The 25239-nt window shown below is 49.2% G+C and overlaps 1 protein-coding gene across 2 annotated transcripts in view; it reads left to right on the forward strand.

Annotated features, from left to right (window-relative positions):
• The first annotated feature begins 280 nt into the window (after positions 1 to 280).
• The window catches only part of ARHGAP39 (Rho GTPase activating protein 39), a 198933-nt gene continuing 173974 nt past the window's right edge, over positions 281 to 25239 (forward strand). For both annotated transcript variants that reach the window (XM_028736038.2, XM_028736039.2), the window contains exon 1: positions 281 to 500. In XM_028736038.2, the coding sequence (XP_028591871.2) occupies positions 490 to 500 (11 nt within the window). In that variant the 5' untranslated portion in view covers positions 281 to 489. The remainder of the gene's footprint in view (positions 501 to 25239) is intronic.

Raw genomic sequence — 25239 nt, forward strand, 5'->3', positions numbered from 1 at the left:
ATTACAGCGTTTTATTTTTATTTTTTTTAAGCGGGGACATTTTCTCTGACACGTTGCCAAGGGCCGACTGGATGCCCTTGAGAGGACTCCTCCCGTAGGCCCAAACATGGCTGCCGCCACCTCAGGTGAGACCGCCCCAGAAACTACATTTCCCGTGAACCCTTGAGGCGGAGGGCGGGGCCGGCGGGCTGGGCGGAGCCGAGGCCGCCTTGGCCCCGCCCGTCGGCGAGCGCCATTGGCCGAGGGCCGTTGTCGGTGGTGACGGCGGGACGCGGCGGCGGCGGCGGCGGCATCGTCTCCTCCTGGCCGGCGCTGGCAGCCCGTCCGTCGCTCCGTCCGTCGCTCCGTCGCTCGCTCCGTCAGCGGCCAGGAGGAGGAGGCGGCGGCGGGCGAGGAGCCGCAGCGCTGCCGGGGCCATGGGCTGCCGGGCGGGGGCCGCCGCCGCCCCTCGCCGCGCCCGGTGACGACCCCGCCGGCTCGGGGGAGAAGATGGCGGAGAGGTAGGACCCCCCCCACGCGCGACCCCCAAATCCTTGGGGGGGAGGGGGGAGGAGGAAAAGACCCCCACGCACGACCCCCAAATTCTTGGAGAGGAGGAAGAGGAGAGACCCCCCCTCACAGCTAAACCCCCAGCAACTCACAGGGGTGGGGAGGCAGGAAGACACCCCCCTTCCCATGCACGACCCCCAAATCCTTGGGGGGAGAGGAGGAAGAGGAGAGACCCCCCCTCACAGCTGCCCCCCCAGCAACTCACAGGGGCGGGGAGGCAGGAAGAGACCCCCCTCCCCATGCACGACCCCCCTCCTGCCCCACAGCACGAACTGGGGGTATGTGTGGACCCCCAAAGCCCCCCAACCCACTGGGGGTGAGGAGGAGACCCGCCCGCCACAGCCAAAACCCCCCCAAAACCCTTCCCTCACCACTACTGCATCACAGCCCCCCAACCCCATTCCAGTTCCCCCTCCCCCAAATCTGCCCTCCTGGGTTTTTTTTTTGCAGGGGGGGGTTTCTCCCCACCCAAATCTGCCGCTTTGCAGCGCAAGGATAGGCGCCCCCCCCACCTCCCGGCAAGCCCCCTCCCCAAAATCTGCCCCACCACCTCCACCCCAGGTGGAGATTCTCGCATCAGTAGTCTTTCTCCCCCCCCCCCCCCAAAAAAAAACCCTCTTCCCATCCCGAATCCTCTTGATTTTTATTTCCTCCTTCGGCCAAGCCAGCTCCATTTATACTTTAGTCGTCATCGTAGTCCCCCCCCCCCCAAAAAAAATACCCCACCTGGTCGAATCAACCCCACCCATCTCCTTGCAGAACCCCCTTAATTTTTCCCTTTGGAAAATACCGAGAAAGGGGCACTTTCTCTCTCCCGCCTCCCCCTCAATCCACTTTCAGACCCTTTTTGCTCAGTCTGACCCTCGCCCATTTCATCCATTTGGGGCTACCCCATATTTTCTGCAGTTCCCCCCTTCATCTATCGACACCCCCCCCCCCCGCTGCAACAGTCCTGTCTCCTTACAATCCGTCTGTCTTTCTTTTCCCTTGCTGGAGGGGGTTGGCATTCATACCCCCTTCCTCAATATAGGAAGACCCACACCCCATAGATCCTGCACCCCTCCCTGTTTTCCCCAATGCACCTTCCTTGCTGGAGAGCTCGTCTCCATAGGGACCGCCCCCCCCTTGTGAACACCCCCACAGTAGCAGTATGCCCCACCTGCTATAGGGAGGGCACCTTGGTACATTCAGTGCGCTCAGAGGGTTACCCCCACCCCATATTCTCCCCTCCTTACAAAGTGCTAGGGCAGATCGCCCTCTTTTCTGAGGGTGGGGGGGGGGGCAGCCCTGGAAGGCCCTGTGTGTCGCCTTCCTCTACTTCCTGGGAGACCTTTCCCTCTCCAGCCTGGGACAGCCCCCCCTTCCCCATTCCTCCTCCCCAGTAAGCCTGGGCTGCTCCAGGGACGCCCCCCCTCACCTTGACACATTTCTACCTTTTTAGGACCCTGCCCTGAAGGTGCTCCCCCACCGCTGATCCTGTGGCTCTTTTTAGAGACTCCCACCCACCCACCCAAATTTCTCCAGTCCCCCCCCCCCCCAATAGCTGTGCAGGGATGGGACCTTACTGAGGAAGGAGCCTGAGTTGCCCCTTCAAACTGATCCGACCCCCCCCCCCCGCAACCTCCTCCCATTGCAGGGATTGGTTGAAGGGACCAGTGCCATCCATCGGCCCTGGAGCCTTTCCACTCCTGGGGGAGGAATATGCCATTCCGGACAGGACCTCACACAGCTGTTTCTTGGGGGTCCTGCTTCTGCCCCCATGTGGTGGTGGTGGGGTTTGGGTCCCCCCCCCCCCGCATGGCACCTGCCAATGCCCTTCCCTCTGCAATCAGGTGGCTTTCTGCCTTTCCTCCTGCTGAAATTTTGGTCGTGAATATTTTGCTCCCGCCACCTCGCCAGTTTCCCCAAACCTGCCCTGTGCCTCTGGGTTTCAGGCAGCCCCATTCCTCTCTGCTGGGGGGGGGGGTCACCGCCCTCCCCCTTCCTTATCCAGAACTGGCGTGTGTGTGCGTGCATGCACAGGAGATCGAAATCTCTTCCCACCCTGAATCACATTTATTGTATATATTATTTTGCTCCTGCGTCTTCCGGAGCTGGGTCCATGCCTCTCGCGCATAGGAGTACAGTTAGCATGGATTGGGGGGCAAACCGTTGGAGCCGTTGGTGCAGAATGTGGCTTGTGCGGGGGGGGGGGAGGGTTTTATTCTTTTTTATTGGAGGGATGGGCTCTTTAAGTTGGAGGCGAGCCAAGTGAACCGGGCTAAGGGGCGTGTTTGGTGGGCGATTGCCTCCTCCAGCACGGAGCATGTTGCAAAAGCATGGAGGACTGCAGGTTTGGCCGAGCTCACTTGGGGGGGGGGCTTTGTGGGTGGAAATGGCTTGGGTGCTTATTTACATCAACACGAGGCATACCGAAGGACGGACTGGGGGGGGGGGTGTCGAGCCGTCTCAAGCCGTGAAGCGGAGCTGGGTGGGTGGTGGAAATGCTGCGTGGTTCTCTTCCTAGCCACCCCCCCCCTTTGAATTGGGTGCGGGGAGAGATGCAGGCTGAGGTTTGGAACTGGCGGTTGCAGCTGTGGGTGCATCTGCACCCAGCTGGGTGTTGTGGAATGATTGGGATGCTCTGCTGGGGCCCCCACTGGTGCAGTGGGTGGGGTTGGGGGCCGGGGGGGGTGAAGATTGGCATTTGGGTGGAGCGCAACCGGGATGCAGCAGCGCTGGCTCAGAGCATCCAGAGCTGGAGGACTGGTATGCGGTCGGATAGCTTCCGGGGGCTGCTCTGCTCTTCGGATGCTGCCAGCTGCTTGCTAACCTACTGCAAGGCGGGGAAATTATTAATTCCCTCCCCCACCCCCCGCTGTGCGTGCAATACCGTTTGCATTAACCCTTGGATGGTGACCTTGGCTGGCGGTCTTTTCTACAAATGGAGTTGGGCGTGAGAATTATGGCTGCGTGGACAGGCGACTCCGGCTGAGTCCTGCGTGTGGCTGTGTTTGTCCCCTGACCAATAGCAGACGATGTGAGGCTGTGGTTTGGTCTGCCCCGCCAGCGGTGGACCCTGCCAGGTGGACGGTCCTGCCCCTGAATTGGTGCCTTTGATCTTTTGCATGTGTGGTGGTGTGCCCCACATGTGGGTCGTTGCGCTGGGTGCTGCTGAAAGTGCCATGGTTGAGTTTGGTGCGGACGGAAGCTGCCTTCTTCGTTTTGATCTAAGCTGTCTAGCGCCGATTGTGTGGGTCCGGTGGAATAAACCAGCACGCCTGCGTTTTGCGTAACACAGCATGAAAGTAGCAAGAGTGAGCCGATTTCAGTTTCTACAGAGGGGTAGGGACCACAATGCATCGTTCTCTTGCTTAAGGCATGGGAGGCGGCCGAGTAAGACTCTTCTTCCCGAATCCCAGAGAAATCTGGTTTGAAGCTAAAGTTAAAAGCAGGCATCAGAAGAAAAATAATCACAATGCAAAAGCCACATTAGGGCAGTACCTTCATCAGGACAGCCGAAATATTGCAAAATAGTGTGTGACCTCTTTGAGTTCCCCAGAACTCTTCATCTGGCAAACGTTAAAAATAATTATTTAAGGGGAGGAAGGGGTGCTGCGGGTGTTCAAGCCATCCATCCTTGTCTGATTCTGCTAAAAGTCTTGAGTATGAGAGGAGTTTGAAGATATTCAGAGAAGACCCTGTTTTTCAACTGTATCTGTATGTTACTCACAGTACTGCACATTGTGTTGGAATTTTAAGGCCAGAATTTTGTTAGGTACCCAGGGGAAGGGTCAGTTCAATGGGAGGTATTAACCTACTACAGATTTCTGTTGAGGAAAGAGTGCTTTTTTTGGGTGGCAGCTTTGATGCTAGGTTTTAGCATCTCCTGTTGCCTTTTGGTGCCCTCTTCACAGATTGCTGGAAGGTGGCAAAAGAGAAATTCCCAAACCGTGTCTTGCTATTGCAGATAAGAGATGCAGAACAAGCCCACCACTGTTGTAGCTTCCAGGTGGTGATGGAGAAGGGAATTCTGGAACCACTTGACCAAGAAGAACCCAGGGTTTCTTAGCTTCTGGTCAAGTGAATGTCATAGTAGGTAGATGATCTGAAGGGTTCAAGAACTTTTCTGCAGGGACCCTGAGCGAGAATAGACGGCAAGGCCTTAAGGAACTGCCTAATGAACAGCTGCCTTCTGTGGAATTAGATTCTTGGCCTGCTTGGGGATCTACAAGGTCTTGAGGCTTCAGAGGTCTTAGGATTGCCAGTTTCCCTTGGAATATCTTGCATGCAAAATGTGAACTCTACCCATAAGTGTGGTTGAGTTAATTCCGTTGGGTTGGATGAATTTGGTGATAACATCAAACACTGCGGCAGATGATCCTCCAAACCATAGTTTAGGTAATCCACATCAAACTGTGGACTTCCATGAACCTTCCCCCCCTTGTGTCTCCAGGACGCTGTTTGCTGTTTTAAGACCAGCCATAGTTGACCATGATGCCTGAACTGGCAAGGTATGGTTAGTGTGGTTGCCCCTCCAAATCAGAATGTGAAGAAACTATGGCTTGGAGGGCTGGCACTAAACATAGTTAGTAGTTTAGCAGCAGCCGTAGTTTGAGTTGGCAAATATACATGTGGAGCGGAGGAAGAATATTGTCCCCATCAGTCCTTCAAGCCATAGTTTGGAGGCGCCTCTGAAGTTGACACTTCAGTTACACAGGGTTATGTTACGGGACAGTACGAGCCAAAATTGTGTATAGTCCAAAAACTTTGGGTTCAATGGCCCGTGGGATCTCCAGAGTCTTTCCCCCCACCCAGACACCCACCCCCTTTTATTTATTTATATTTTTCTTTGCCAAGCTCATAAAGCGAAATGCACTCAAGTTAAATAGGGCTGCCATATTTCAAAAAGTGAATATCCAGGCACAAGTATTGTAGAGGCTTTTTTTTTGCAGAGTTGCTGAGCTTCTTCTTCTTCTTTTTGCAAAATCTAACAAAAAAAATGAAGTTTTTGAACTGCAGGGTATTTTTAACAAAATTCACCAAAAATCTACACTTCTGACACGGGTCACCATACACCCGGATTTTCCCGGGCATTGCAGCGATTTTCGGATGTATGGCAAGCTCTAAGTTAAATGTTCTGTTCACGTAGCTTCCTCTGTTGCTGGCTATATTTTTAATTATGAGGGCAGAGGGAGGCTGTGCCCTTAGCAATTTGTCTCCGAGTCACTACGAAGCAGTCAGTGCCCGTTGTGCTAAGTTCATAGCAGCGCTCCGCTTAAATTTGTTGCCATCCAAGAGGCTTGAAATGTAAAACCTTGAGGTTTGCTTCTTCTTTAAGCAGACTGGAAGGGGCCAGTAATAATAAGACCCTGCTCAGTAGAAGCCCATGAGCTGAGCCTTAGTCTTTACCATGTTGTACAGCTGAAAACAAGACACAGTGGCCCTGATTTCCCCATTGCTATTTTGTTGTTGCTGTTGTTGTTGTCAGGTGTATCCTGCCTCCTTCCAGCCTTCATCTCCTCGCCCTTCCACTTTTTTTAAGGCGCTGACTGTTCTCTGCTTGCCTCGATGTGCTTCCATCGACCCATTTAGCACTGAACTCTTCCTGAATGTAAATTACTTCTGTGGGCACTGGGTATGAAAATCCAGCCTCCCTGTCACTGGCTGAAAGCACTACTAACCCCCTGAGCCAAAGACCCATTATCATAGATGCATTGATTTTACTCTGCTGCCTCCTACGGGCCTAACCCTTTCAGGGCTGGGTTGGGTTCGTAGGCATGCCATCAACCCAAATGCAGCCACCTCTGGGGTGGGATGTGCTAGACAGGACTATAGGTGTGAGTCTCCCACCTTTTCATTTTTTCCATACTTTACGACCATTAAAGGTTAGTCCTTTGGGATCGTAACTCCCCTGTCTACTTCTTTTGCGATGTACAATGGCTGCTAACAGTCCTGAGCAGACAGTAGCCAGAAAATAAATAAATAAATAAATAAATAAATAAATAAATAAATAAATAAATATACACACACACACACACTTCTTGCAAAACTGGAACAGCAGCACTGCAAATAATTTACCAGACCTCGGATTATTTTAGGCCAGTAAGTTACTGGCCAACAGCTTATTTGAGACCGTCTGCCCACCCTCATATATCCATGCTGATCATTTGTGAAATGGTGGGAGTAAAGGTATGCACACTCCTGATTTGCAGATGCTTCCATCTGCAAGCTGACCGTCAACATAAAGACCTACGGCACTCTTGGTAGTGTTGAAAGATGTGTCTCTTTCTAGAGTGCATACCTAGAAGCCATTTTTAATCCTGCTGGTGATGAACGAGACCCAACTGGCTCAACATTAGCCTTGTAGTGCATTATAAGGATTGGCCATGGGCTTCTCATGGGCCAAATGTACCCATGGATGGCTGACAGCCAGTGACTGGGAGCGGCCACCGAGACCACATAACACCAGTCCTGAAAGACCTACCTTGGCTCCCAGTACGTTTCCGAGCACAATTCAAAGTGTTGGTGCTGACCTTTAAAGCCCTAAATGGCCTCAGCCCAGTAGACCTGAAGGAGCGTCTTCACCTCCATCGTCCAGCCCTGAGGTCCAGCTTCAAGGACCTTCTGGGAGTTCCCTCCCTGCGAAAAGTGAGGTTACGGGGAACCAGGCAGATCGCCTTCTCGGTAGTGGCACCCGCCCTATGGAATGCCGTTCCACCAGATGTTAAGGAAATAAACAACTATCTGACTTTTAGAAGACATCTGAAGGCAACCCCGTTTAGGGAAGTTTTTAATGTTTGCTGTTTTATTGTATTTTTAGTATTTTGTTGGAAGCCACCGCCCAGAGAGGCTGGGGAAACCCAGCCAGATGGGGGTAGGGTATAAATAATTTATTATTATTATTATTATTATTATTATTATTAACCTTCTGGGTTCTGTGTCATGTATTGCTCCTACCACTGCATTAACAGCCTCTGTTGGGTCTTGAGATCTCATCTAGGGAGGAGAAAATAGCAGAACTACATGGGTGGTTGGCTGGTCATCTGGAATGGGAATGCAAAGAGGTATCGGGGCACAAAAACCACCATTTCCACGTTCATTCTATTAATCTTTCCTTCCTGCATCATAAAGTACGAGTTCATAGGAAGAGACTCTGGGAATGTGCACATCTTTCCTTGTTACAGCAGAGTGATGTAGGTTTTTGTGGTCCTCAAAATTCAATGGGGCCTTAGGATCATAGGAATGGAAGGGTTCTCAAAAGTTTCCCTACTCAAAAGTTTCCCTACCCAAACCCTACCCTGCAACAGCAGGGAATCTCAGGACATCTGTGCAAATGTCTAAGTCCTCCTGGCACTCTGAACCATTCAGTTTGCCATTCTTGAATTTGATGCAGCTCTCCCCATCCTCGCCCCCCAACTGGCTGGAGTCCTGGCCTGCAGCACCTTGGGGCCCAATCCTGCACATGTTTGCTCGGAAGCGAGCCCCGCTAAATTCGATGGGGCTTATTCCCAAGTAAGTGGGCCGGGGATTGCAGCTTTTGCTGACTGAAACCCGCCTTCCCTGATCCATGAAATGTTACACCTCCTTACCAAACCCAGATGGCCAGTTCAGGGTAAAAGCCTCTGAAGCTCTAATCCATTTGATTACCACTTTGGTCATAATTTCTAGGCACAATGGAAGTTGAGAAAAGGCTTCAGTACGAGAGAAACACCAGGCAGAAAATCAATACGTGATAGATCCGACCCTGCGGAGGGACTCGTAGCCGGCCTGTGTAAATATGCTTTTCTGTTCCTCTCCATCAGAACTTTATGGGTTTTGAGGGGTCATGTGTGTACAGAGGGGGTGCACTTTAGCTGTAATAACTAGGGAGTGGGTGGGATTCCTCGCTGTCGTGTCTGATGTTATTAGACTGCCTCTGAATTTTCTCCTGCTGCCCCAGCCTCATGTTCTGAACGGCTTGGGGGTTTGGTGTCTGAACGAAGGAGGAATTCTGGCAGGTTGTTCAAATTCCTTGACCCCGAGCCGCGTACGGTCACCTTTCCATGCAGCCATGAGGCACTGGACACACATTACTTCTGTTTCGTGGCCTCCTGCGTGTTTCTTTGTGCTTGCAAAATTTCGTCCCTTGTTATGTAAAAGCCGTAATGTCATCACGAGAGGCGTCCGTATATATCGTGTGTGGGAAAGATTAGGCTGTGGGGGAGTGCCGAAAAAGTTAAGAATGTGGTTTAAGGTGCAGAGTTTGGTCTCAAATTGCTTTTGGTTCCTTAAAGCAGGTTTTCCTAGAACTTAGTGCAAATATATGTTTCAGAGTTTGGCACCCATGTCTGCTGAGGACACAAAAATTTGTGTTTCTGATTTCCTGTAGTTGTTCCACTTTCGAGTGTAATAATAATAATAATAATAATAATAATAATAATAATAATAATAATAATGATTTGGATCTTCCTGCTTCTTCTGACAGCTGCATCCTTCCTCTCTTGCAACCCCTTCTGCTTGTAACTAGCTTTCAGGACATCTATATGTGATGAACCTATCTTACTTTCTCCAAATCCCACCTTAAAAACCCACCTTTACCGTGAAGCCTTTGACTCAAGCCCTTCTTTCCATGCCCTACAGCAGCTCTCGCCAACCTGGTGCCCTCCAGAATTAGTGCAGAAATAAAACCAGATTAGAGTGGTACCAACCTGTTAGGGCAATGAAGCTTCTAATTGTGGCAGTGGGTGATAGCAAAGCTAACTGCTGTGACTTCGTGGTGACTCTGGTTTGATTCAGACACGTATATTTTTCATGGGCCCAGGCACAGTGGTATCTGTAATTTGTTTTTGAGTAGGTGCGGATGGAAGGAAAAAATAACACATTTATCTTCTATTATCATTTATCTTCTAAGGCAGCAGTTCTCAACCTGTGGGTCCCCAGATGTTGTTGGACTACAACTCCCATCATCCCTGAGCTCTGGCCTTGCTAGCTAGGGGTGATGGGAGTTGTAGTTCAACAACATCTGGGGTTGAGAAAGGCTCTTTCTAAGGTATAATTGGTGCCCATTTCATGGAAATTGTAGGTGTCCAACCTGACCATGTCTCACTGTTAACAGAACGAAAAGTGATTTTGGTGGGGCGATGGGAGGGAGGAAATTTGGTGGATTGTTGTTTCCTCTTTCTTCTTGTTAAAATAATGGCCGTACCTGCTGTGCTAATAACGTCTTTCCCCTTCACCTGCTCCAGAGAAACTTGTTGAAGGGGCTGTTCTTTTGCCGACGGTTCACCTGATTTATGGTCTGGTGTCCTTTGGGCTGTGTTCAAATGGAGGCCGGGGCGTGTAAAAAGCTTGTGCACGCTCTTCAGAGAGCAGGAAAAGGAAAAGCAATTCCACTTAGCTGAGAAATGGGAGGATTTAAAACAAATTGAATGGAGTGGCTTTTGAGCAGTGCAATGGGGAACTCAGTACTCCAACCAACAGCAGGCTCAGTTTGCCAGCCTTCTCCATATGACTAAGGAATGACGTGCCCTCCCACACCCTTGGCCTGAGCTCTTCCAGGAAAATCCAGATTCTACATATTGGAGGCAATGGATAGAGAAAAGTTCTCCTCCCTCTGTCAAGTGGGCTCCCTGACACAGATGTAGAGCCCTTCTCTAAGTCCCAGAGATTCGTGTTTCCTGATGAACATTTCGCTCCATTGTTGTCGTTTAGTCGTGTCCGACTCTTCGTGACCCCCTGGACCAGAGCACGCCAGGCACTCCTGTCTTCCACTGCCTCCCGCAGTTTGGTCAAACTCATGTTCATAGCTTCGAGAACACTGTCCCACCATCTTGTCCTCTGTCGTCCCCTTCTCCTTGTGCCCTCCATCTTTCCCAACATCAGGGTCTTTTCCAGGTTGTCCTCTCTTCTCATGAGGTGGCCAAAGTCTTGGAGCCTCAGCTTCAGGATCTGTCCTTCCAGTGAGCACTCAGGGCTGATTTCCTTCAGAATGGAGAGGTTTGATCTTCTTGCAGTCCATGGGACTCTCAAGAGTCTCCTCCAGCACCAGAATTCAAAAGCACCCATTCTTCAGCGATCAGCCTTCTTTATAGCCCAGCTCTCACTTCCATACATTTTCGCTCCATACCCAACACTTATTTACCGAGATCTAGCATGGCGACGTGGCATATCATTTGGACCTGGACTTGAGAGAGCTGAGTTCAAATCCCCACTTAGCCATGAAGCTTAGCAGAGCGGCCTTAGGAAACCTGATTGATAAATGGTGGCTGGCGAGGATGAAAAGGTACAGTCATGCCTCTGGTTACAGACGCTTCAGGTTACATTTTTTCAGGTTACGGACTGCTGAAACCCAGAAGTACCGCAACAGGTTACTTCCGGGTTTTGGCGGTTGCGCGTGCGCAGAAGCGCTAAATCGTGCTTTGCGCATGTGCAGAGGCTCTGAATTGCAACCTGCGCGTGCGCAGACGCGGGTTGCGAACTCTCCGGGTAGCGAACGTGCATCCCGCACAGATCACGTATGCAACCTGAGCGTCCACTGTACTTCATTTTGCTGCTTGTGAATGCCTCGTAGGAGAGACACAATGCAAATGGAAGAGATTTAACAATACCCTATGTTTACAGTGTGGAGATCATAGATCTGGATAGTGCAGCCTTGTAAAATAAAGACCACTTGCCTACAAATATATATATATAATAAGCCTACTGGGGACTGGTCGAGAATGAATGGGGGATTCTATCCCTCCTGCATAAGACCATTGGATGTGGAGGAGAGGTCCATGTGTCTATTCTAGGCCTAGGGGATTGATGGAGCGGCCTGTGCCCCCTCCTCCAAACCATGCTAACTTGCAAGGAATTCTGTCCCCTTGTTGCATGCGCTTCCTTGTCATCTGCTAGTACTTCAGTGGGATAGTGTTGGCAACAGGAAGCTGCGGCAATCGTGTTTGTGTAGAATGGGCAAAATGCATGCAAACAGGGCCATATACTTTAGTGTTTCTGTAAGACACGAGAATATATTTAGGAACGGGATGCATTGTATTAAAAGTTGTTCTCCAGTGAACCCAGCCATACGCTATTTGTCGGGTTGTGATTCACCCACTCCCCTTAGAAACCACAAGTGAATTAAGTTAGCTCTGTTGGTATATATGAACTTAATACTCTGCCAATAAGCCTGCAGCTTGCAGCTCTCTTGTACTTCTGTTTGCAAAGGGTTCGACAAGCTGCTTGCCCAGAAGCAATTGTTCCTTGTTCCAAGGATGTGGGCAGGTTGCCCTTCCAAATGCTGCTTTAACTTGGGGGAGAGGCTGTGGCTCAGTGCTATTCATTGTTATTTATTACATTTTATCCCCAAATCAACCTTGTGAGGTCGGTTGGGCTGAGAGTCAGCGGCTGGCCCAAGGTCGCACAGTGAGATTTATGGCTGAGCGGAGATTCGAACCCTTGCCTCCCGGGTCCGAGTCAGGCACTGGTCAGTGTTTGAAACTAACCAGGCACATTTTGCGACAGGCAACGAGTCTTTGGTGTGGAAGTGGAGATGTCTGGTCACCACGTTTGGCGACTAACATCTCCCTCTGGCTGTCTGGCTGGCGCTGCTGCCATGCTGTGCCCGTCAGCTGGTTTGTGGGGCAGCACAGCACAGCACCCAAAGATGGGTGCCTTTTGGTGCTGCATTGCTGTGCCGATCAGCTGATCTATGGGGCGCCTGGGCATTCCATTGTGACGAGGTTTATGGTGCCTTTTGGCTCCTAGGTATTATATCTCAGTTTATATCAGTGACCCTGGTGGAGCGGCGCCTCTGCTTTGCATGCCACGGTCCTCAGTTCAATCCCTGACATCTCCTGGTAAGGCTGGCAAAATAATAATAACAACAATAATAATTTATTATTTATACCCCCCCCCCCCCAAATCTGGCTGGGTTTCCCCAGCCACTCTGGGCGGCTTCCAACAAAATATTAAAAACACAATAAAACGTCACACATTAAAAACGTCCCTATACAGGGTTGCCTTCAGATGTCTTCTAAATGTCAGGTAGTTGTTTATCTCTTTGACATCTGGTGAGAGGGCGTACCACAGGGCAGGAGCCACTACCGAGAAGGCCCTCTGCCTAGTTCCCTGTAACTTGGCTTCCCGCAGGGAGGGAACCGCCAGAAGGCCCTCGGCGCTGGACCTCAGTGTCCGGGCAGAACGATGGGGGTGGAGACACTCCTTCAGGTATATAGGACCGAGGCCGTTTAGGGATTTAAAGGTCAGCAACAACACTTTGAATTGTGCTCGGAAACGTCCTGGGAGCCAATGTAGGTCTTTCAGGACTGGTGTTATGTGGTCTCGGCAGCTGCTCCCAATCACCAGTCTAGCTGCTGCATTCTGGATTAGTTGTAGTTTCCAGGTCACCTTCAAAGGTAGCCCCACATAGAACGCATTGCCTGAAATCCTGGAGAGCTGCTGTCGAGCTGGTCTGACCCTGCATAAGGCTGTGTGTCCTGTCTTTCTAAGTGTTGTTGTGCTGTTGTTTAGTCGTTTAGTCGTGTCCGACTCTTCGTGACCCCCTGGACCAGAGCACGCCAGGCACTCCTGTCTTCCACTGCCTCCCGCAGTTTGGTCAAACTCATGTTGGTAGCTTCAAGAACACTGTCCCACCATCTCGTCCTCTGTCGTCCCCTTCTCCTTGTGCCCTCCATCTTTCCCAACATCAGGGTCTTTTCCAGGGAGTCTTCTCTTCTCATGAGGTGGCCAAAGTATTGGAGCCTCAGCTTCAGGATCTGTCCTTCCAGTGAGCACTCAGGGCTGATTTCCTTCAGAATGGAGAGGTTTGACCTTCTTGCAGTCCATGGGACTCTCAAGAGTCTTCCTAAGTACCCTTCCCCAAATATTTTGTGGAGATGGGAAAACCCTTGGGGAACTTAGATAGCCCCTCGCTTGCCCGACGGCACCCACCTGGGCTCCTCTCGGGTGTTTTGGCCTTGTGGGCACCATAACATGAGAGGCATTACTGCAGGTGAGCTCGTGCCACCTGTCCGTGGGCCAGCCCAAGTTTTTACCCTGCGTTGATTCCCCCCTGCTGTCCCGCAGTTCTTTCACCGACAAATGTTTGCCTTTTGCAAGGCACTGGCTGCTTTGCATTCTGGAATAAGAAGGCAGAAAAATGCTACCATAGCTCCTTCTGCCCCTCTGGGCTTTCAGGAGTGCTCTCGGTGTGGGCGTTCTAATGGCATCAGTGACATATTTTAAGAAGTGTAAGATTGCCCTGGAATGCATGCATTTCTCCAGCGGCTGAAGGTAATTGGTTTTTAAGCCTTGTACCTCAGATGGCAGAAAGGCACGGTTTGTCATCTCCTGCTTATTGGAGTGTTTTCTAATGGGGGTGAATCTCTGGCAAAAACTTCTCGGAATGAAAGGAGGCCTCACTGGCAGCATCGCTTATGCATGCAGCGTTGCTGAAGCCATGCAGTCAGTGGCACATAAATATTTTCTTTTAATAATAATAATAATAATTTATTATTTATACCCCGCCCATCTGGCTGGGTTTCCCCAGCCACTCTGGGCAGCTTCCAACAAAATATTAAAATATAATCTATTAAACGTTAAAAGCTTCCCTAAACAGGGCTGCCTTCAGATGTCTTCTAAAAGTCTGGTAGTAGTTGTTCTCTTTGACATCTGGTGGGAGGGCGTTCCACAGGACGGGTGCCACCACCAAGAAGGCCCTCTGCCTGGTTCCCTGTAACTTGGCTTCTCGCAGTGAGGGAACCGCCAGAAGGCCCTCGGAGCTGGACCTCAGTGTCCGGGCAGAACGATGGGGGTGGAGACGCTCCTTCAGGTATACTGAGCGTGTTCCAAACATATAGTGGTAAAGTTAAAACAAATGCCAAATCCCAGGGTCCTGCTATTAACGCCTTTAGTTATCTTGTGAAACTGGTGTCAGTAAACATAGGATTTCTACCCCCTGTAACGCACCGAAGAATCACAATTGCAGAGTTGGAAGGGACCACGAGGGTCATCTAGTCCAGTGTTCCCCAACCTTGGGCCTCCAGCTGTTTTTGGACTACAACTCCCATCATCCCTTGCTAGCAAGACCAGTGGTCAAGGATGATGGGAATTGTAGTCCAAAAACAGCTGGAGGCCCAAGGTTGGGGAACACTGATCTAGTCCAACCCCCAGCAATGCAGGAATCTTTGGCCCAAAGTGGTGCTCAAACCCACGACCCTGAGATTAAGAGGCTTTCTGTTTCCTTGCAAGAGCAGAGTCCTGGGGGGTGAAAAGTGCATGTTACTTTCTACAGAAGCAGGACGAAGATTACTCAGTTCATGTCCAAGTATTTCAAGGACAGATGTTTGCATTTCCCATTTGTGCTTTAGAGGGCAGGGAATGACTGTTAAACCACTAGCTCCGGGAGGGGGATCAGGTGTCTCCTAACAGCATTCAGCACCCTTAACATAACACAGCTCCCAGAACTCTTGTGGGGGGGGGGAGCCATGACCCTTTAAAGTGGTATAAAAAGGTAAAGGACCCCTGACAGCTAAGTCCAGCCGCGGATGACTCTGGGGTTGTGGTCCTCATCTCGCTTTACTGGCCGAGGGAGCCGGCATTTGTCCGCAGACAGTTTTTCTGGGTCATGAGGCCAGCATGACTAAGCTGCTTCTGGCGAACCAGAGCAGCGCACGGAAATGCCGTTTACCTTCCCGCCGGAGCGGTACCTATTTACTTGCACTTTTTGGCGTGCTTTGGAACTGCTAGGTTGGCAAGAGCAGGGACCGAGCAACGGGAGCTCACCCCGTCGCAGAGATTCGAACCGCCGACCTTCTGATCGGCAAGCCCTAGGCTCTGTGGTTTAGACCACAGCACCACCCGCATCCCGTTAAAGTGGTATACTAGTACTTTAAATGTATGGTATGCGAGCAGCCTTTCTATATTGAATGCAATGAATATTTTGAAGACAGCACTTGATAGGGAGATGCAGGAATCGTAGTACAGTGGTGCCTCGCAAGACGAAAAGAATCCGTTCCATGATTCTCTTCGTCTAGCGGTTTTTTCGTCTTGCGAAGCAACCCTATTAGCGGATTAGCGCTATTAGCGGTTTAGCGGATTAGCGGCTATTAAAGGCTTAGCGGCTTAGCTGCTAAAAGGCTTTTAGCGGCTTAGCGGCTTAGAAAAAGGGGGGGAGCGAAAAAAAATCGCAAGACTTGCAAGACGTTTTCGTCTTGCGAAGCAAGCCCATAGGGAAAATCGTCTTGCGAAGCAACTAAAAAACGGAAAACCCTTTCGTCTAGCGGGTTTTCCGTCTTGCGAGGCATTCGTCTTGCGGGGCACCACTGTAGCCACATAATCAGTTGAATTTGTGCTGCTGCTTTAACCCATCGGACCTGAGACTCGCATGAGTGATGCGCAGAACAAGATGGCTACTCCATCGCTCTCTGAATTTTTTGCCTCACCAGCCCCGAGCAGCAATGAAACTGCAGTCCGACAAGCAGCAAATCTTGATTCTGTTGGCATTCCTGGCGTGTTTGTTTCTATCTGGATTTTGCCCTATGATTCCGAGAGCGCAAAGCACAAACGCCGTCCCCCTGCCTCTGTCCCGCGGGGTGCTCGCAGCTATTACGGCTTGGTGGAAGACTCCCCGTGCCGACTTTTGTCACCCGAAGTTCCTGGCGGGCGGCGACAGCGAAAAAACATCGGGAGGAGTAATGTTGGAAGCATTAAATGTTTCATGAGCCTCCGTCTGGGGAAATTTTTCTTCTGTTCCTGTAATATGGCTGTTTCCCCCCAAAGCTCTCCCTTATTGATTTGTCATTATGAGCTGTTGTGTTTGCTGTCCATTTGTGGAAGGGGAAGAAGCAGGCAGATGTTCGGAAGCCATCCCGAGCCCTCAGAATAATGGCGAGTTGCTTATCTTCTGCTATGCAGCTGTGGGGTAGATGTGAGAACAGCTGCTAATTCCACCCTCTTCGTCTGACGGAAGAGAAGTGGTCAGGGTGGACTAGAATTCCAAGTTCTCTGCCTAGCTGATCCAAATTCCGTGGCCTGTATAAATCATTCAAAACGAGGAGATTTTGCATAATTTCCATTATTTTGGGACCACTTCATTTTACGACGCTTGCTGCTTTGCATAATTCATCTTGCTAGTCATAACGAGCGCAGGGAAAGGACACCAAAGAACTCTCCTTAGCTGATATGATTCGTATTCACCCCCACCACCTCGTTTCTGAGATTTTGGAAAGCATTGCCTCAATGCTTCAAACTATATCTTTGCAGCCATCAGGGATAGGACTGTGTGTGTGTGTGTGTGTGTGTTATAGGACCCACCCCGATATTATTGGGACAGTTGATACCACTCCAAAAGTGTTCCCACAATTGCAGCATGCTGGCAGACCAGAATACTTTGAGCTTTGTGGTGTGAATGTGTGGGACTGCATCACTTCCTGGACCTAGAGGAGGTCTGCTGGAGACAGCACTGGATTGAGGGACCTTTGGGCTGCCTCTAAACGAGTCAGCAGTGTGATATAGCAGCAAAAAAAGCTAACGCTATTCTAGGCTGCATTAACAGAAGCCTAGTGTCCAGATCAAGGGAAGTAGTAGTACCGCTCTGTTCTGCTTTGGTCAGACCACACCTGAAGTCCTGTGTCCAATTCTGGGCACCACAATTTAAGAAGGATGTTGACAAGCTGGAAGGTGTGCAGAGGAGGGCAACCAAGATGATCAAGGGTCTGGAAACCAAGCCTGATAAGGAACGGTTGAAGGAGCTGGGTATGTTTAGCCTGGGAAAGAGGAGACTGAGAGGAGATATGATTGTTGTTGTTGTTTAGTCGTTAGTCGTGTCCGACTCTTCGTGACCTCATAGACCAGAACACTCCAGGCACTCCTGTCTTCCACTGTCTCCCGCAGTTTGGTCAAACTCATGTTGGTCACTTCGAGAACACTGCCCAGCCATCTCGTTCTCTGTCATCCCCATCTCCTTGTGCCCTCCATCTTTTTCAGTATCGGGGTCTTTTCCAGGGAGTCTTCTGTTCTCATGAGGTGGCCAAAGTCTTAGAGGATCTGTCCTTCCAGTGAGGACTCAGGTCTGATTTCCTTAAGAATGGATCAGTTGGATCTTCTTGCAGTCCATGGGACTCTCAAAAGTCTCCTCCAGCACCATAATTCAAAAGCATCCATTCTTTGGCGATCAGCCTTCTTTGTGGTCCAGCTCTCACTTCCATACATCACTACTGGGAAAACCATAGCTTTATACGGACCTTTGTCAGCGAGGTGATGTCTCTTCAAATATCTCAAGGGCTGCCCCATGGAAGAGGGAGCAAGCTTGTTTTCTCCCGTTCTGGAGGGTTGGGCGCGAACCAATTGATCCAAGTTACAAGAACGGAGATTCCAGATAAACATCAGGAAGATCTGTTTGACCATGGGATGGAAGGTTGTGGACTCTCCTTCCTTAGAGGTCTTTAAGCAGATGTTGGATGACCATCTGTCATGGATGCTTTAGTTGAGATTCCTGTATTGCAGGAGGTTGGATTTGATGACTTGGGGTACCTTCCAACTCTACAATTCTATGGTTCCATAAGATCTGTTGCAGAACTTCCCTTTCTCAAGAAGGCCTTGAAGCAGGGCTCAGCCTCAGATTTTGGGAGGCTCCTCCTGCTCAAGGCCTTGTGTGAGGCTCTCCCCTTGCCTTGGCTGGCCTCCATCCCCTTAAGCACGATGGACTTTGTGCTTTGAGTGCCTCCAAACCTTTCTCCAGCACCTTAACCTCCCTGTCTGCTTGGCCTCCCTGTCTCTCTTGAGGTCACTGTCTGGTCTCCTCTGATGTCACACCCAGTGAGAGCATGGCAGATCGGTGGGGACATGGTCCTGGTGTCCCAAAGAGGCAGATCAATACAGGGCTGGCCAGATAAGCCCCAAAGGGCACATGGGGGAAATTGTGTGCCCTAGTTGGGTTAAGTATATTCACTTCACCTTGGATTTTTGGAGCGGTGCTTTGTCAAGCAGGCTGATTGGTTTTGGATCGTGAAAGTGAAAATAGTTGGTTTTCTAGGTAGGTGCTTGCCATCTCATTTTCTCATGTTCAGCTGCAAACTTGTGTGGGCTGTAAGTTGTCTCTGTGCACTTAATCAAAATAAGCTTTGCCATTTAAAAAAGATTGCTTTAGTGTTCCAAGTGCTTCCTAGCAACTCTATTCATTTGCTACGTTTATATCGCACCATTCCTCCAAGGCCTATGTAGTTCTGCTCCTCTCCATTTTATCTTCACAACAACCCTGTGAGGTAGGTTAGAGCTTCATGGGCGTGTGGGGATTCCAACCCTGCTCTCCCAGATCCTGGTCCAACACTCACAAACACTGAACCACACGGACTCGTTTAATATTTACATGTCCCCTCTCCCTTAAGAGAGACAGTACTATTCCTAGTTTGTAGGAGATGGGGTCCAGGTGTGGCTGGACTCCCAACGGCTATGAGCTCCAACCAGCATGGCTGGTCCCATCAGGGATGATGGGACTTGTAGTCCAGTAAAATTTGGAGGCTCACAGGTTTCTTACCTTTGCACATGGTGGGTTTGATTGTGGATTGGGGGGGGGGGGACTTGTCTACAGTCACCTGATGAGATAGGCCAACATTTGACTGGTAAGTTGATCACTATTTACTTTTATGGACTGATGATGATGATAATAATAATAATTTATTATTATTATTTATACCCCGCCCATTTGGCTTGGTTTCCCCAGCCACTCTGGGCGACTCCCAACATTATCATCACCACCACCATCATAGATAAAACATCAAACATTAAAAGCTTCCCTAAACAGGGCTGCCTTCACATGTCTTCTAAAAGTCAGATAGTTGTTTATTTCCTTGACATCTGGTGGGAGGGTGTTCCACAGGGCGGGCGCCACTACTGAGAAGGCCCTCTGCCTGGTTTCCTGTAACCTCGCTTCTCGCAGGGAGGGAACCGCCAGAAGGCCCTCGGCACTGGACCTCAGTGTCCGGGCAGAACGATGGGGGTGGAGACACTCCTTCAGGTATACGGGGTCGAGGCCATTTAGGGCTTGAAAGATCAGCACCAACACTTTTAGTGTGCCACTTTTAACCTTTTTTTTTTTTTTAATGTGCATGCTTTTGAGTACAACTTTTGTGTCAGAGCTTAGCAAACTGTGTTGGAAGCTTGCCATGGACAAGAGACCTGCCATTTTGGAGGTTTATCTCCAATCCGAATTAGTGAGAAGTCAACCCATCAGCCTTAATTTCCTCTCCGTTGTGTGGCTTGCAGGGAAGCCTCGATTAGGCTCAAGAAAGCAAGAGTCGCTGAGGGTTTCTTTTTGTACAGCGCAACACTTGAGCAGGATCGATATGGCCTTGCAGCGGAGACAGCATTGTCATAACGCCAAGCTGCTCTCCGTCAGAAACACAACAGCGACTTTTTAATAAATCATAATCCCCAGTGTCTTTGCATAATCTTGTGGGGCTAAATTAATCTCCCTTTCTAATGTTGGTGTAAACAAAAGTTAGCGCAGGCTTTATTTAATGACTTGGACAGAGAAACGGAGCGTGCTCTCATCATCCTGCTTGCATTATGGGGTAGGGATTGCAGACACTCCGGAGGCGAGGATTAGGGGGACAAAATGATGGTAATACACTGGCAAAACTGGACTATAAATAGCAGAATAATTCAACAAAGACAACTGGAAAAGAATTGTTCTTCAAAGGAGGAGAAAAACTAGATGCCCGTGTCCCCAAAACCCTGTAAGCTTTTCTTGCTTGGGCTGGTTTGTAGTGGCTGAAAGTTCTGGGCAAGGAGAAAGGGTGGGCTGGGTCTGTTAAATATCTGTGATTATGTGGGGACTGGGAGTTGAGGCGTTTGGATTTCTAGCGTGGCGTTGACCACCATAGAATCATTGTTGTCAAGAGTTAGGGTTGGAAGGGACCCGAGGGTCATCTAGTCCAACCCCCTGCAATGCAGGAATCTCAGCTAAAGCGGCCATGACAGATGCTTGAAAACCAAGGAAGGAGAGTCCACCACTTCTTTTGTGAGTCCATTCTACTGCCATAAACAGCTCTTACTGTCAGAAAGTTCTTCCTGATGTTGAGTCAGAACCTTCTCTGTTGTCATTTGAATCCATTGGTTTGGGTCTTACCCTCTGGAGGGTAAGCTTATCATAGAATCATAGAATCATAGAGTTGGAAGAGACCACAAGGGCCATCGAGTCCAACCCCCTGCCAAGCAGGAAACACCATCAGAGCACTCCTGACATATGGTTGTCAAGCCTCTGCTTAAAGACCTCCAAAGACGGAGACTCCACCACACTCCTTGGCAGCAAATTCCACTGTCAAACAGCTCTTACTGTCAGGAAGTTCTTCCTAATGTTGAGGTGGAATCTTCTTTCTTGTAGTTTGGATCCATTGCTCCGTGTCCGCTTCTCTGGAGCAGCAGAAAACAACCTTTCTCTCTCCTCTATATGACATCCTTTTATATATTTGAACATGGCTATCATATCACCCCTTAACCTCCTCTTCTCCAGGCTAAACATGCCCAGCTCCCTTAGCCGTTCCTCATAAGGCATCGTTTCCAGGCCTTTGACCATTTTGGTTGCCCTCCTCTGGACACGTTCCAGTTTGTCAGTGTCCTTCTTGAACTGTGGTGCCCATCTGCTTGATCCACCTGCCATTTGAGAGCCCATCAGGTATTGGACAATTGCTCTCATATCTTAGTCTTCTTTCCTCCAGGCTAAACATTCCCAACGCCCTCCATCGTTCATCACAGGACTTGTTTTCCAGACCCTTGATCATCTTGGTCACCCTCCTCTGTGCACATTCTAGCTCGGGTCAGCAGACTTTTCCAGCAGGGGGCCAGTCCACTGTCCCTCAGACCTTGTGGGGGGGCCGGACTATATTTTTTTGGGGGAAATGAACGAATTCCTATGCCCCACAAATAACCCAGAGATGCATTTTAAATAAAAGGACACATTCTACTCATGTAAAAACACGCTGATTCCCAGACTGTCTGCGGGCCGGATTTAGAAGGTGATTGGGCCGGATCCGGCCCCTGGGCCTTAGTTTGCCTACCCATGTTCTAGCTTGTCAATTTCCTGTGATGTTCAGAACTGGGCATAGCTTTCCAGGTGGGGTCTGACCAAGGCATATTGACCCCCTTTCCACCAGGGTCCTGATCCAACCAACCAGGAACAGAGGAACATGCCTCCCTCACACCTTTTTTTCAAAATGCCATGCGTGCTATTTCTGCTTGTTTGAATGGTGCTGTGTCTCACTTGTTCCTTAGTTACCCAGTTTTCTGGTTTGATTAAATCTGCCTGAATTTGCATATGAATAAGACAACGGTTCTGGAGAAAGAAGGAAAATCAAGGTTGGGTTTAAATGCTCACTTGTGTCAAGAGTATGTCTCATCCTAGAAGTTCAGGATGGTATCCATTCTATGGAGCGCTTGTATGTTCTTTGGCTGATCGTAGTTGATTGAACCTGTAAACTAGCTGAACATTTCACCCCTAAGCCTTACCATTTACTTATTTCTTTGTTCTAACGATGTTTCACTCCAGTCCTTTGGAATGCATCATGCCATACGCCTAACACGAGGAGCTGGCTGGATAATAGCGCTTCTTCAGAAGAAGCTGAAGGTTGTAGTTTATATGAAATGGGATCTAATCAGGAGAAGTATTAGGATGGAATTGAAATGCATTGGGGATGGGTACAGAGACTGAAAATGTTCTCCCTGCAATAGCCTGGCTGTAGTAGAATCAGAAGGGACGCGGGTGGCGCTGTGGGTTAAAGCCTCAACTACTAGGACTTACCGATCAAAAGGTCGGCGGTTCGAATCCCCGCAGTGGGGTGCGCTCCTGTCGTTCGGTCCCAGCGCTTGCCAACCTAGCAGTTCGAAAGCACCTTTGGGTGCAAGTAGATAAATAGGGACCGCTTACCAGTGGGAAGGTAAACGGCGTTCCGTGTGCTGTGCTGGCTCGCCAGATGCAGCTTGTCACGCTGGCCACGTGATCCGGAAGTGTCTCCGGACAGCGCTGGCCCCCGGCCTCTTGAGTGAGATGGGCGCACAACCCCAGAGTCTGGCAAGACTGGCCCGTACGGGCAAGGGTACCTTTACCTTTACCTAGTAGAATCAGAATGTGATTTTGCTACGATGTGCTGTTGGATCCTGTTTGTCACCCCGAACATGTGTGCTTGAGACATCCTTGGCATAGCTGTCAACTTACAGATTTGAAAATAAGGGACCAGCAGCCTCGAAAATAAGGGATCAGCAGCCAAAATAAGGGATTTTCAGGGCACAGGTATGTTCAGCTTCTGAGCCCCTCCAAGCCAAAGTCAAAAAGCCCAGCCAGCAGCCAAACGAAGCCTCAAGCGGTGGTTCCCACAGCGCAGCAACCCGGCAAAGGGGATGCAGCAAGGAAAACCACCGTCACCTCTCCGCTGGGAAGCGCTGAGCAAAGGCGAGTCCCCAGGCAACGCGGCCGATTTGATTGGCACAAGGCATGCAAGCTCCACCCCCCAGTCGTTCTTAGACTCCTTATTGGGTGAGCAACGCAGCCAAGCAACACAGTTGGAGCCTCCCTCCTCCCTGGCCGGCAGGGAGGGAGGGAGAGGAGCTGCTTCCTTTGAAACCTGGGAAATTTAAGGGACATCATCAATAAGGGACAGCAGCGGGACACAGTGCTGGGATAAGGGTCTGTCTCGCCAAATAAGGGACAGTTGACAGCTATGTTCCTTGGGAGCAAGTTGCCGTATCACCGCTTTCAGCACCCAAGATGTTATTGTATCCACACCAGCTGCCGATTTCCTGGTGACCATGGGACTCTATGCATGCTAAGCTCTGCCTTGCAGCAGCCCACTATTGGGAAGTTGCAATGTGCGATTCAGCCAGCCCCAAGGACTTTCTCTTCTGGCTCATGAAATGCTGTTTCCCTGTTAGTGGCTGACTTTCTTGTGCCCTGCGGCACTTGCAGCTCCTGTTGGATCAGGGAAGTGGAAAAACAGCCGACCCTCCCCACCCCTCCAGCACAGTCTGATGGGACTTGGCAGCAAGGTCATTGGTGCAGCTCTCCTCTAACGGTCTCGTTCCCCTTGGGAGACAGAACCCTGAGCGAAAAGCCACTTAGAGTACTCCCTTTGCTGGTCGCTCATTTTTACTTGGACCATTTTATTTTATTTTATTTTATTTTATTTTATTTATTTAGAAAACCTTTATTAATTTTCACATAGACAAATATACATGAGTTACATAGCTTATAAAACAGAAAATGATACAAATGAATACAAACAATGAAATATGAAAAGATAAAGGAACAAACGTAAACAAATACAATATATTACACTTAAATGACAAATTAAAATATGTAACTTCCAATAGTTCTCATTATACTACTTATATTCTTTGCACAGATTCCTATTATTTTGTCTTATGCATGTATATATAATCCACTGTTATATTTTATGTAATTCTTGGTTACCAGTATCACTCAATTTCTGCAAGTATCTTATTGTTCGTACAGTACATTTTTAAATATTCCTTAAATATTTTCCATTCCCTATATATCTTCTGGTTTGACACTCCTCCAATTTTTGCAGTCAATTTTGCTAGTTGCAGGTATTCTATCTGCTAGTTGCAGGTATTCTACTTGGACCGTTTTAGTTCAGCGCATTGAAAGCCTACATTTCCTGGTGGTGGTGCTCTTCATATTTTTAATTCTGAAATATTGAATATTTGCAGTGGTGGTCTGGCTCCATCGCCAGCTCCTCTAATCCTGAACTCCGTTTTTCTTACACACCAATTGTTTTGGGAAGCAGAGCAGGACCATCCACAAATATGGTGGACACCAAATTTGAGGACACCAAATTAGAGTGCCAGAATTGTGTTAGCTTGTAATTCAGTAAAAGGGGGATAGAGCCTTCCAAAACTGGACAGGCTTGGTGTCCTCCTTGAGCCCCACCTGTAAAGTGTGTTGGGCAGTGTTCAAAAACTGCCAGGCGCATTTTGCTCCTGGCTTTCGACTACTTGCGACCAAGTGAAGATGCCCGGGCGCCAGGAAGGTACCCAACATCTCCACCATCTGGCAGTCCATGCCTGGCCATCATTGGATCTGCACTGTTTGCACACTCTAATAGCCCATCCTGTAGAATTCTGTCCGTTATATTTTATCCGCACAATCAGAATGAATTTCTGGAACCAAAATGCTTTTTCTGTTCTGCCTGAGCAGCGGCAGTCACCCTTAAGAAAAAAAGGTCTGAATAGGCCAATAAATATGTGGACTGCCCCTAGATCAAGTGACTTTTCTTTAAGTTTTCTTTTTATTTGTATATAATATTTATTAAATTTTCTGTTTTACAATTTAAAATACTCATTTTTTACATCCTTAAAATATAAACGACTTCCCTTCTCTTTCCATGGTTCATTTTGCACATCACAAATCCCTGCGTATTTTGCAGTAACTATACCATTCGGTATTCCATTATTACATCCATCATAACTTATTTACACTGTTGAATTTATCTTAATACTGCCAGCGTTTTCAGCTGTACACAATTCCCCCCCAATGTATTCAATAAACGTTTTCCAGTCTTCTTGTTCTCTTATTCTGTGTTTTCGTCTTTAAGTTCTCAAAAGCTTTTATCTCAGCACAACGTTGCCATCTGAAGCAGCCAGATGTTTAACTGATAATCAATCGCAGTTGGTCCATCATTTGAAAAAGAAGACTTGAAAGCTGTCTTGCCCCCAGATTGCAACTTCAGAGCCATCTTG

Source organism: Podarcis muralis, chromosome 8, assembly GCF_964188315.1.
Source record: "Podarcis muralis chromosome 8, rPodMur119.hap1.1, whole genome shotgun sequence".
Taxonomy (NCBI): domain Eukaryota; kingdom Metazoa; phylum Chordata; class Lepidosauria; order Squamata; family Lacertidae; genus Podarcis; species Podarcis muralis.